Raw genomic sequence first — 12,358 nt, forward strand, 5'->3', positions numbered from 1 at the left:
TCTCTTATATGGTTCATAATCTGCGGTCGGCCACTTTTACGCAAGTTAACACATGGTATCCCTTATTCACATTCTCTGATTGTGCGATAAATTGTCGATTTGCTTATGTTTTGATCTCGATAAATATTAACAATATCTCGTTTCCACATTCGCCCAACGTTATTATAAACACCTCGACGAATATCAATTTTATAAGATATTTTGCAGAGCACAAACCAAAATATTTTGCTTTGTTTATTAAATGTCAATAACTGATGACATTTCAATTCCGTGGCCTTCTTTGTTAAATGCATTTTGCTTCTCAATCAGATCAGGTGAAATTTTTCCCAAAACTTTAGGACCATACGTTATCTCAGAGTGGGAAGAATAAATCGCTATTACAGGAAGCAAGACCACATTGCGAAATAAATTACAGAGACTTCAGAACAGATCCAATAGACCAAGAAGAAGTACAACCAATCAGTATGGACGAAATAAGACGAAATGGAAAACAGGGCAGCCACAGGACCTGGAAAAATCCCCATTGAATTAATAAAGCTCGCACCGTTAATACTAATAGAATTGTTGTCGGTGATCTTTAATAAATGTCTTATCAAACAAGAAAACAGTCCAAAAGTTTGGCATGTATAAATTCCATCCACAAAAAATGATATAAAAAGAAATATAAAAATTACAGAGGTATAAGTGTTATTAGCTTATTGGGAAGGTATACGGTCGATTGATAAAGGAACGATTCGAAAACCATTATGAAGAAATAGACGATCAGAGTAGATTTCGTGCTGGCAGTTCTTGTATTGATAATATATTTGTACTTCAACAAATTAATGACAAAAGAACAGTCAGAAATTTACCAACTTATTAGCCGTTGACTATTCGTTGACGTAGAGAAGGCCTATGATACTGTACTCTTAAAAATATTGTTTGAAATATTGATGAAAGCAGGACTTAGTAAAAAAGTGAATAACATCTAAAATACCGGAACTACACGACTATGATCTATTTGGTTAACCGTTTCATTATCAGGGGATTTCCAATTCTCTTATGTCTTTGTGGGAGAATCGTATCCCACCTAGAATGAACGGCACCAAAATTGATATTTACTGGAAATACACCACAATTTCCACCTCCTAAGCCATTAATCTTTTTTTTTTATACTTACATTCAGTTCCATTAAGTGTAGTTAATAATATAGACATTGAAAAAGAAAGCAGTTTCAGAACCATCAGAATTGATATCTCGATTGAAGTGAAATATCTATTATATCTATATAAACAGATAATAAATATCTGAAGAGAAATTTAAAACTACTTTGCTAGCTATAGCTTTTTTAGTAGGAATTCCAATTCTTGATTTATAGTAATTAAAAGGGAAGTAATGATGGAGATGTTATGCCTCCATAGTGGTAGAAAACATGGGCAGGTAGAACATAAGAGGATTCTTAACTCAATCCCAAATATGAAGATGCACCAGGTAATCTTAGGCTAATAAATGGACAGTTCAGATATTGATGGAAGAGTTGGTCAGGAGCTTCGATTTTTCATCTTCAAAGAACAACAGTAATTACCATCTTTCAGAGGTGAAAGTGAAAACCAAGCAACTTCCGTTGAAGCAATCATAAGCAAAAGGCACATAATAAAAAACCCAGGATATTATGCCCTCCAAGTAGTCCAGATTTCTCATATGTATTTTTAACGATTCCACGAACTTTAATGGAAAACACAATAGACTGCTGGATAAAAATTTTCTCGAGCTCCTGAAAAAACAACCTCCGAGGTATGAAAAAAAGCAGGTATCATGCAGTACAATTGGCTGTAAATTTACCAAACCTCTATAAGATCATGCTAGTAATCGATTATATATGTCGACTCTGCCAGAAGAAACAAAGAGCGATGAAACAAATTTATCTTATTAACATAACGGTAATTCAATATGCTGAAGATAAAAACTAAGATAAATAAGCATAGCTTAAGATTTTACCTTGCAATGGCCAGTTTCTGGATCACACTCGTTTGAGTGTCCTCTGCATTCACATTGTTTGGCTATTCCAATAACACGGTCTATCCAAGATAGTTCTGGATCCTTAGGAAAATAACGATAGTATCCTTCGTTTGGATCTTCACAAGAAAGTCCTTTGTATTCAGGTGGGCATTCACATTTTTCTACAGAATGCGTTATTAGATAAGCTGATACTTCGTTCTTTGCTTTATCCAGAAGGACTTCCTTAATTCTTAAAAATAAACTTAAATTAGAAAAACTGTTGCATTTTAACATACTATACTATCGATATTATGTCAATTCAATAGTCTGTTCGACTACATAAATATGATTTTTAAGTTAAATTGCCTACAATTGTCACAGGAGGTTATAGATGATAATGAAGCAGTAAAAAGTGGAACAAATACTACTGTACTATACTTAATCCATAACAAATATACGGAAGGGCAAAGAGGCTGAACATGCCCCTAAGTCACTGTAAAGGTCGTGGCATATTATCATGCACGTTGCGTTTCCAGCACATAGCGTTTAGTTTCAGAAAAATATAATTTAAATGGTTTTAAATATGAACAACGCACACTGTCCGGAACATAGCGTTTCAGACACTTAACGTTTCCGTTCAGTATAATCGAAAACAGTATTTTACTGATGCCGACGGCTACGTAACGAGTCGTAACCGGTTGGTAAGGATAATGTGAATTAGATGTCCGTCGTTTTCCCCTTGTTGTTTATTTAGGTATTTGTTTGATTTTGATACAGAGTATTTAAAAAAATAATTTTCGAGGCTATTTTGTCATTTATGCAATAAATCATTATTGCTTTGTAACAATTAATCACGGAAGTGATAAACAATTAGGACTTTTGTACGGAAGTGATACCTCTTCTTTTTAAAAATACTTTTTGGTTTGATATGTATGGCTTCGTTAAATGTAGTATTTTGTTTTTTTAACTTAAGGTGTAATTAAATTTAAAATATATTTAAACTGAATCCTATTCATTCTTTGTATAAAGTTCAGTATTCACCTTCCTTTTTCCTTTCTCTTAGCATTGGATGTACTTCAAACCTTCTTTTTACTACAGTTTTACTTTTTTCATCGTTAAGTAGAAGAGCAATTGCACATAATTTCTGTCGAGAAAAGCGAGATCATATGTTCACCGAACCGCTCGAAATGCTACGTGCCGGAAACTATACGTACACGATAATATGCCGCGACCTTAAGTTTTTACCTTTTTTTATGTATCCTGCAAAAACAGACAATAATTATACTGAATATTTCAATGATGGTGATCTACACAGGGGGAAACACTTGTTATCAGTTTTATTTTTCTTCTACGTGTACCCAGTGCAGTGCAGTGTTAGCGTTTTTTGAGAGGGCATATCCCTTAAATTGTTTTTTGCATGTTTTAATAACCATTATTTTATATACAACATTAAATTTGTATGTAGATACATCATGATATAATTTTGACCCAGGTAAATTTTAAATTTTTATTTTTTTTTAATAACAATAAATATTAAGATGAGTTTACAACTCTGCGTGGGCCTTCCCAAGAATTTCTCTTCAGTCAACAAAAATACAGAAGTTAAAATTGTATTAGAAATATTATTATATTGTGTAAAATTTCACGAGAACCTGTAAACACACCAATAAACATGAAGGTTACCACTTTTATCGAATAAGAGTTGAATTTTAATAGAAAAGAAATCAGACAGATCAAACATATAGAAAAGCGTGAGAGCGGAAATTTTAAATTTTAAAACCGACTGTGATTTTTAAGTTGTAGCGATGTTAAAAATGTATTGGTCTGTATTAACAAACAATTTTTGAAAGTAATACAAACGTTTCTGACTTTCCGGATTCTAGATGTTTTAGAATTAATCACTTTTAATAAATTAAAAAATAATTTTTAATCAACAAGAAATCTCTAAAATACTAACCTGTTATTAGCTTTTATAATAAATAATGTAACGTCCTGCAGAATAACCATAAAACAAGATCTACTCAATTTATCAACACATTCAGTGGGAAAATCCGAATTATTGGAGGAAACTATCCAGTTACCAAACTCTGTCGATTCGGTCATTTGTAGATCATTGTGATTTCCTAGGGATCTTATTTGAACATTGTTTCCCTCTAAAATTACATCAAACCTGCCTCCGGAATTATCCACCGCTAGGTAACCGCCGTAAGAAGGGGTTATATCACCCAAGAATGATTTTGGTAAACTTAATTCGTCTTCAGTTACCTAGAAATTAATTAATTTTATCATTAGTATATTAAAATTTTATTTGTAGAGATGGTTACAATAAAAAATATTGAAAACAATTTTCTATATATATATATATATATATATATATATATATATATATATATATATATATATATATATATATATACATATATATATATATATATATATATATATATATATATATATATATATATACACTCAGGTGCAAAAAAATCGATCCATGGGTATTATTTGCTGAAAAAAGAAAACGTTTGAAGATATTAGTTTTAAATCAGGTATATATGTAAAAGTATATGTTAGATTAAAATAATTTTTACAGATTATCCAAAAAAATCATTTATTTATAGAGACATACGCCAAAACTCAAAAATACAAGAATATTCAAAACTTTCTGAAATTAAGAAAAACATTGATAAGTAATTAATATCTAGTGTTTCCCCCTCGGGCCCTTATAACAGCCTGTACACGTCTAGGCATTGAGGTAATTAACCTCTGGATATCAAATTGATCCAATTGGTCCCATATTTCTTGAAGAGCCGCTGTAAGTTCAGCCAAGTTGTTTGGACGGGGTACTCGTGCTCGAAGACGTCTTCCCATCATATCCCATAGATGTTCTATGGGATTGAGATCGGGACTGCAAGCTGGCCAGTTCATACGGACAATTCCCACCTCCTCTATATATTGGTTGACGATTCTAGCACGGTGAGGACGCGCGTTGTCGTCCATAAAAATAAAATTAGGTCCAATGAAAGGAGCAAAAGGTACCACATGCTGATCTAAAATACTTGTTATGTATCTTGCGGCAGTCATAGAACCTCTATCTACAATAACTAAATCAGTATGGGCTTCTGAACTGATACCAGCCCAAACCATAACGGAGCCCCCCCGATAACTTATTCTTTCCGCAATATTACATTGAAAATATCGCTCTCCGTGTCTTCTCCAAACTCTTTCTCGGCCGTCTGGTGACCTTAGACAAAATCTGGACTCATCTGAGAACAATACATTGCTCCAATCTGCATCACTCCAGTTTTCATGTTCTCTTGCAAAAGCAAGGCGAGCTCTGCGATGTTCTATGGATAGTATTGGAGATATGGCTGGCCTTCTGGATAATAAATTACCTTCTACAAGTCGTCGACGAACTGTCCATCTGCTAACATCCACATTTCTCACTTCGCTCAGACGATTTGCCAGTTCAACTGAAGTTAGATGCCGATTTCTCAAACATGATGAGACCAGAAATCGATCATCTCTTTCGGATGTTACCCTTCTACGACCTGATCCTGGTCTTCTTGCGAAGTTACCGGTGTCGATAAAACGCCGAACTGCTCTTTGAACCGAAGATCGACTAACACCCAACATTTCAGCTGCATAATATTGGCTACGACCATCTTGAACTAAAGTCACCACCCTTGCAGCATCTGTCGGAGTTAGAGACATTTGGGAATGATAATTAAATAAAAATGTAGCACGTTTTGAAAATAAAATCACTACACTAGTATGGTTGTTGAATTAAAAACAACATTCAATAAATAATATCTACTTGCTTCAGACCCTTTTTGACAAAAACCTGAAATACCAATTTGTTTTAAGAAATATAAAAAGCAATATTAAAAATATTATTTTATTTCTCGTATACGAGGGTACACCTAAATTTACATACGTAATTTAATGTCTCTAAAATTATACAACTTCAAATAAATAAGAAATAAGGAATGGATCGATTTTTTTGCACCTGAGTGTATATATATATATATATATATATATATATATATATATATATATATATACAGCTCGATTTTAATAAGATGCGTCTTAAAATTGTTTAAACATTGTAGTAAAGAAATCTTTAATTGATGGAATACAAAATTATATAGAATTATTACACTCAAATTTTATTTTTTTTAATTCTCTGTGTATTGACCTATACTGAACACTTTTCATCACAATAAAACTTCTCAGTGTACAGTATATCTTCATTTATTAATCAATTTCTAACAAATAAAACCTTTAACGTAAATAAAAGAAAATGGCAAAATCTCTAGGACTTTCAAACATACTAATGGCGTTCCTTAAGGGTCGGTATTGAGTCCTACACTTTTTATGCTTGCTTTAAACGATATCTGTAAAAAAATTGAGCTTCCAGTCAAGTTTGCAGTCTACGCTTAAACTGAATAAGTGGAGGAGGGGAGAACTGTTTGTCTCAAGTTGGTCTCAAGCCTATTTTCTTCCATCTTAAATACGTGACCTGCCCATTGAAGATGCTGTAGGCGGACATACTGAGATGAAGGTGGTTCTTTATATATATATATATATATATATATATATATATATATATATATATCTCTTTGAGGAGCAAAAGTATTCGTGCAAAAAATGCCCTAGTGGAGCAACAATACTTTTATTCACAAATTGATAAAGAAAAACACATCAAGGGGTTAATTATCTACTATTGATACACAATCCGATGTTTTTTGCAACTAAGTTTTTATTTTTTTAGTTATGGGGTGGTACAGATTTTGTCCCACCGTACCAGTTTGTACACATTTGCAGACAAAACTAATGTAATATAATATAAAAAAGCAAACTTGAAAGCATGATTTACTTTTAGATAAACATAACGGAACTTTACATACAAAACAAATCCATTCACTCCTAACTTGTTTGTCTTTGGTGCTGCACAAAGCACATCTTCTTCTTGAACTTCGCTGTGGCTGATGTTCTGAAGAATGTAGTCGCACCTTAATGGGAACAAATGGCTTTGATTTTTTGATTTGTATTGTGTCTAATGGCATTCCATTAGATAGTTTCTGTTTAGAAACAATTTGGTCTGCCAATAATCCATTAATAACAGCACGGCGAAAATCTTTTGCTGTTACTTTAGGCAAGTTCATCAAATTGTAAAGGGAGTATGCATTTACAAGCGCAGCATCTAATAAATAAAAAAAATATTCGATGCCACCATTTTTTACTGCAACGATCAATTCTGTAACTTGATAATATCTGGTCAAATTTATCTACAAAATTCATATTTTGATTGTAATCAGTTACAGCACGAGGACATGGTATTAGACGTCTGTCGCCATTTTTTTCTTTTCGACTCACTTCACTGACATCTTCAGGGTTGTCGAAGTTGGAAAGTATATGTACTGCTCTCCTATCCTTCCATTTTACTACTACTAGTCCAGAATCGCTAGTAAACTACTGATACTCTCCTCTATTCATTTTTTTATCAATCATAAAAGTTGGCAGATATCGGCGAGACATATTTACAGTACCTACTGTATGGATTGTGGTAGCGGGTAGATAGTCTTGTACGATCCCGGAATGAGATAGATTTACTTCAGATATGCAAACCTGCAAAAATCCTCTCACATATCCATTCCCAAGGAGTAAACCTCACACGAAAGAAAAATCATTGAGGAAGGCAATCGGAAACCTCCCCAATTAACTTTCCCTATTATTTTGTAAATACTTCAGTTTTCAGTCACTTATTAATAAAAAACTGTCAACAAGATTCAGTACACGATTCACTGAAAATATAATAAAGTTTGTGATATACAGAGTGCGATAAAATCTGGATTTAAGCATGCCAGTGTGTATGCCTAGTCTCCAGTAGAAGGCTGTTACATTGGTCGAAAAACTGAAAGCTGCAATGCTACAGTGCAATGTAAGCGACAACGATTTAAAAAGCTGGTACACTTATAAGGTCATCGTCGCTTAGCAATACCGAAAAAGGTGGTACATCGCGTGTACCATGGTGGCTCAAAGAGATATATTATATATTTTATAATTGTATCTGATTCGCCACCTGTCGTTCACATTTATATGGCTTAGTATTCGTCTCAGTACCTTTCTTTCAAAGATGTCTATGCGATTTACATATTTTTGAGTCAACACCTAAGTGTCACATTCATAGCTCACTATCGGTTGGATTATGCTCTTGTAGATTCGTATCTCTGTTTTTTGATGTACGTCTCGTGATTTAAATACTAAAAATACTGCTCCTAAGAAAATTCTTAACAATCTGCATCGAAATCTCTCAGCAATCCATTTCCTTATCCACCAACGACTATTTTTTCTATTCTTTGTAATTGGTTTTAACAAAATACTCTGTCCAATCACCTCACACAAAATCAGCACAACTTCGTGCACCATTGCAACCTGTATTGTAATTAGTTCCAATTCATACCACTGACGTAAACCTTGTCGGAAATCAAGAGAAGATAAAATAAGACAGTAGTGAATTCACACTCGTGATTCATACACGTAGACTCTCATGTCATCGCTGCTTATATTTGACTCATCCAGCAACCATCTACATAAAGCCATTGCAGAGTAGTTTCAACGGATTCACATTTCACCTTGAGTACTTGAATTATTGAGTTACCATAATCAACAACCTACCCTGATGCCGACAAAGCCCCACACAAGTGTAGCGAAACTGGCCGCCTCTATCTCCAATTTCATTTACCTAAAAATTATCAACTAAATCTGATTCTGAACTTAAAAACGTTTCATTTGAAATTAATGAAAATAGCATCGCCAAAAAATCCATATTATTGTAATAAGCCTTCCAAATTTATTGTAGTACGATTCTAATAAGCCTTATAGATGATAAACAGTCAAATCAGTTTGATGTGGGTATCATTCGACAAATTATGCATAAGACATTAACACCATCTTAAAACGAAAATATTGTTTTCACCATATATATATATGTTAACTATATTGCAGTGAAAGATACGTGATAAGTCTGTAATTGAAAAAAAAATTAAACAAAAGTTACAGGATAAAGACTAGTGTAACACTTACCTGATTATCTTCTTCTAATGTTCGTTCTAATCTTGTCGACTTATTCCAGTGATAGAGAGCGTCTGTACATGTGTAACTTCTTCCGAAACAGAAACATTCTGTACAACCCTTAGTGTTTTCCTTTGAAAGTCCGTAATGGTTAATTTTGCACTCGTTACAATATTTTCCTTGAACATTTTGCTTAAAAATTAAGTTTACTATTATTCACCATTTAAATTGTATGAAAGTGTTGTAAATTTCATTGTGAAGTATATAATTAGTATAATGCTTAATTTATACAATGATAAAAAATCTGAAGAATACGGAAATTCGTTCAATTGTAACGTAATTTTCTACTCTATTAAATTAGTTTTCTACGTTCTTAATTTAGAATTTATTTTGGAGATCTCCAAGGATGGAATTGATCAAAAGTCTTCTCAAATCAAATAGCCCTGCTTCTGAGGAGCGATTAGTTACAGGGACCCGATCCGTCAGCTGCGCATGTGCGAGGCGACTGCATTTGAAGCGAACCTTCAAATGAAAATCTTGAGCGGTATCTTGCCTTGTCGAATATTGTACTTTGATCTTTGATATTGTGTTTGCACGTGTATAAAAATTGGACTGTAGGACTGATAAAATTTATCATAACAAAATTATTTTCCTTTCTCAAATTTTTTTTAGAGTATACAACATGGTTAATGCTTGAGGAAGAGGAAAACAGTGTGCGCTATGAACAATCCGAAGGAATCAAAGATCCAGATAACCAGAAGATCTATTTCAATTGCAGTCGTTCAGGTGAGGAATCAATGAGTTTTTAAAAGTTCTGTTTATAGTTTATAAAAGAGATTATTTACCCCATTTCAGAGTGGTTTTCGCAAGGGACGGTCTACATTAGATAATCATATTTCACTGCAAACCTCAATCAATGAAGCCTTTGCAAACAATCAGAAGTTGATTGCAATATTCTTTGACATAACCCAGGCTTTTGATAGGACGTGGAAACACTCTAGATTAGTAACACTTAATAATTATGGAATTCAAGGTAACATGATTGCTTTTATTAAAAATTTCTTAAGTAATCGTTCTATAAAAGTTAGAATAAATGGAATCACAAGTTCTCCAAAAATGCTAGATAATGGAATCCCTCAAGGATCCATTTTAAGTCCAACCCTATTTTTAGTGGCTTTTATTAGCATCATAAATGTAATCAGAGCTCCTATTAAAGCTAGCATTTACGTGGACGATATTGTTATTTACACCTAATCTAATAACCTAGTTTCAGCAACAAATATATTACAACTTATGTTAAATCGACTTCAAAATTGGGCATTACAAACCGGATTTAATTTTTCTGCAGAAAAAAAAATGGTTCTGCTATAGAACCATTGCAGAAATTTTTTCTGCAATGGTTCTATACCATTGAGTTATTTAAAAGATATTTATATTATTTATTCTAGAGATATATTTATGAAATGTGTGTTATTTATTGAGATTTTATTTGATGAAGGTGACAGTTGTAAGACAATGAATGACTATCCTGTATTGTTGATTGGAGAACTTAAGTCTGCTATTGTAATGGTTTCACAATAAACGGGGAAGTTCTTGAGGAGACAGATTTTATCCAATGAAGTAGAGATAGGTGTAATGTGATTGTTTGTTTGATGAAAGTAATGTTCTATACCATTGAGTTATTTAAAAGTTATTTATATTATTTATTCTAGAGATATATTTATGAAATGTGTGTTATTTATTGAGATTTTATTTTATGAAGGTGACAGTTGTGACAATGAATAAGATTAGATGTACAAATTGTGTGGGTGTGCAATTCTTTCAACTTGTAATTATCAAATTTCTTTGATAAAGTTCTATTGAAATATATGGCAAATGATTGTAAAGTCAAGTATTTAAAGTTAAAAATTAAGGACAATTTAAGACACACAGAAAACACTTAAAAGGGGGACGAAACAAACATTAAATTTAAAAAGGGGGGAGGACTTGAATGCACTACATCTCTTACTTGGAGAAAATGAGTTTTTATGTTATCTATTATATTATTTTATCATTTTACATTATCTATCTATAACATATTATGTTTGTTTCGTCCCCCTTGTGTTTTCTGTGTGTTTTCTGTGTGTCTTAAATTGTCCCTAATTTTTAACTTTAAATACTTGACTTTACAATCATTTGCCATATATTTCAATAGAACTTTATCAAAGACATTTGATAATTACAAGTTGAAAGAATTGCACACCCACACAATTTGTACATCTAATCTTATTCATTGTCACAACTGTCACCTTCATAAAATAAAATCTCAATAAATAACACACATTTCATAAATATATCTCTAGAATAAATAATATAAATAACTTTTAAATAACTCAATGGTATAGAACATTACTTTCATCAAACAAACAATCACATTACACCTATCTCTACTTCATTGGATAAAATCTGTCTCCTCAAGAACTTCCCCGTTTACTGTGAAACAATTACAATAGCAGACTTAAGTTCTCCAATCAACAATACAGGATAGTTTGAACCATGTTCTTTCAACCATCAATTAATAGAGTACCGGCATCATTTATTTAACTTTGTATCGAGACCTGAAGATGCTTTGCATATTGTAGAAAGCGAAACCGGTCGTCTGGATAGTTAAATTAAATTGATTGTGAGTAAGTCTAATTTATTATTTCTTTTACCTTTTGAAATGGACTCACACAAGCAACACATTCATAATATACCTATAATAATCTTTATCTTCACTCATAAGCGTATATTATGTTAAATATATATTTTAAATTATCTGGTACAAAGTTAACAATCTCCATATACTACTACAACAAAATAACCAAATTTCGTCGGTTCATATCAGCCAATAATCGCCAATATCCATTATATTAATGTGGATTTTCTTTTTTAAGTATTACTGAGAGTACAAGCTATTTATAGCTTGTATAATTTATATTTATACACTCTATATTGTAGTTATGAATGTAACAACTATGTACTTACCTGTAGAAATAAATATTTTAAAATTTTCGGTTTTTATGCCTAAATCGTTTTTATAAATTTGCTCAGATTATTTTAGGTGGAAGATTGTCACTTTTGATATGTCATTTCAAACATTGCACATGCGCAGTTGATGGATAGGGTACTTGTAATTAATCGCTTGCCTGCTTCTGTTTTGGAGCAAAGTCATGGGATTAGTAAAGAGGAAAGACTTTACGAGAGATGGATCCGAAATTCCGAATGGTGGTACACCAAGGACAAACGTTTCTAGAAGAAGATGTAGGCGGACTCGCCACAGAACCAA

The 12,358-nt window shown here is 32.5% G+C and overlaps 1 protein-coding gene across 1 annotated transcript in view; it reads right to left on the bottom strand.

The window, feature by feature from the left end:
• The window catches only part of wb (wing blister), a 600,221-nt gene that overhangs the window by 52,323 nt on the left and 535,540 nt on the right, over positions 1-12,358 (bottom strand). The window contains exons 19-21 of the mRNA XM_072533566.1: positions 9,064-9,243; positions 3,935-4,242; positions 1,978-2,227 (exon numbers count right to left, since the gene is read on the bottom strand). Of these exons, the coding sequence (XP_072389667.1) occupies positions 1,978-2,227; positions 3,935-4,242; positions 9,064-9,243 (738 nt within the window). The remainder of the gene's footprint in view (positions 1-1,977; positions 2,228-3,934; positions 4,243-9,063; positions 9,244-12,358) is intronic.

The sequence above is a fragment of the Diabrotica undecimpunctata genome, chromosome 5 (assembly GCF_040954645.1).
Source record: "Diabrotica undecimpunctata isolate CICGRU chromosome 5, icDiaUnde3, whole genome shotgun sequence".
Classification (NCBI taxonomy): domain Eukaryota; kingdom Metazoa; phylum Arthropoda; class Insecta; order Coleoptera; family Chrysomelidae; genus Diabrotica; species Diabrotica undecimpunctata.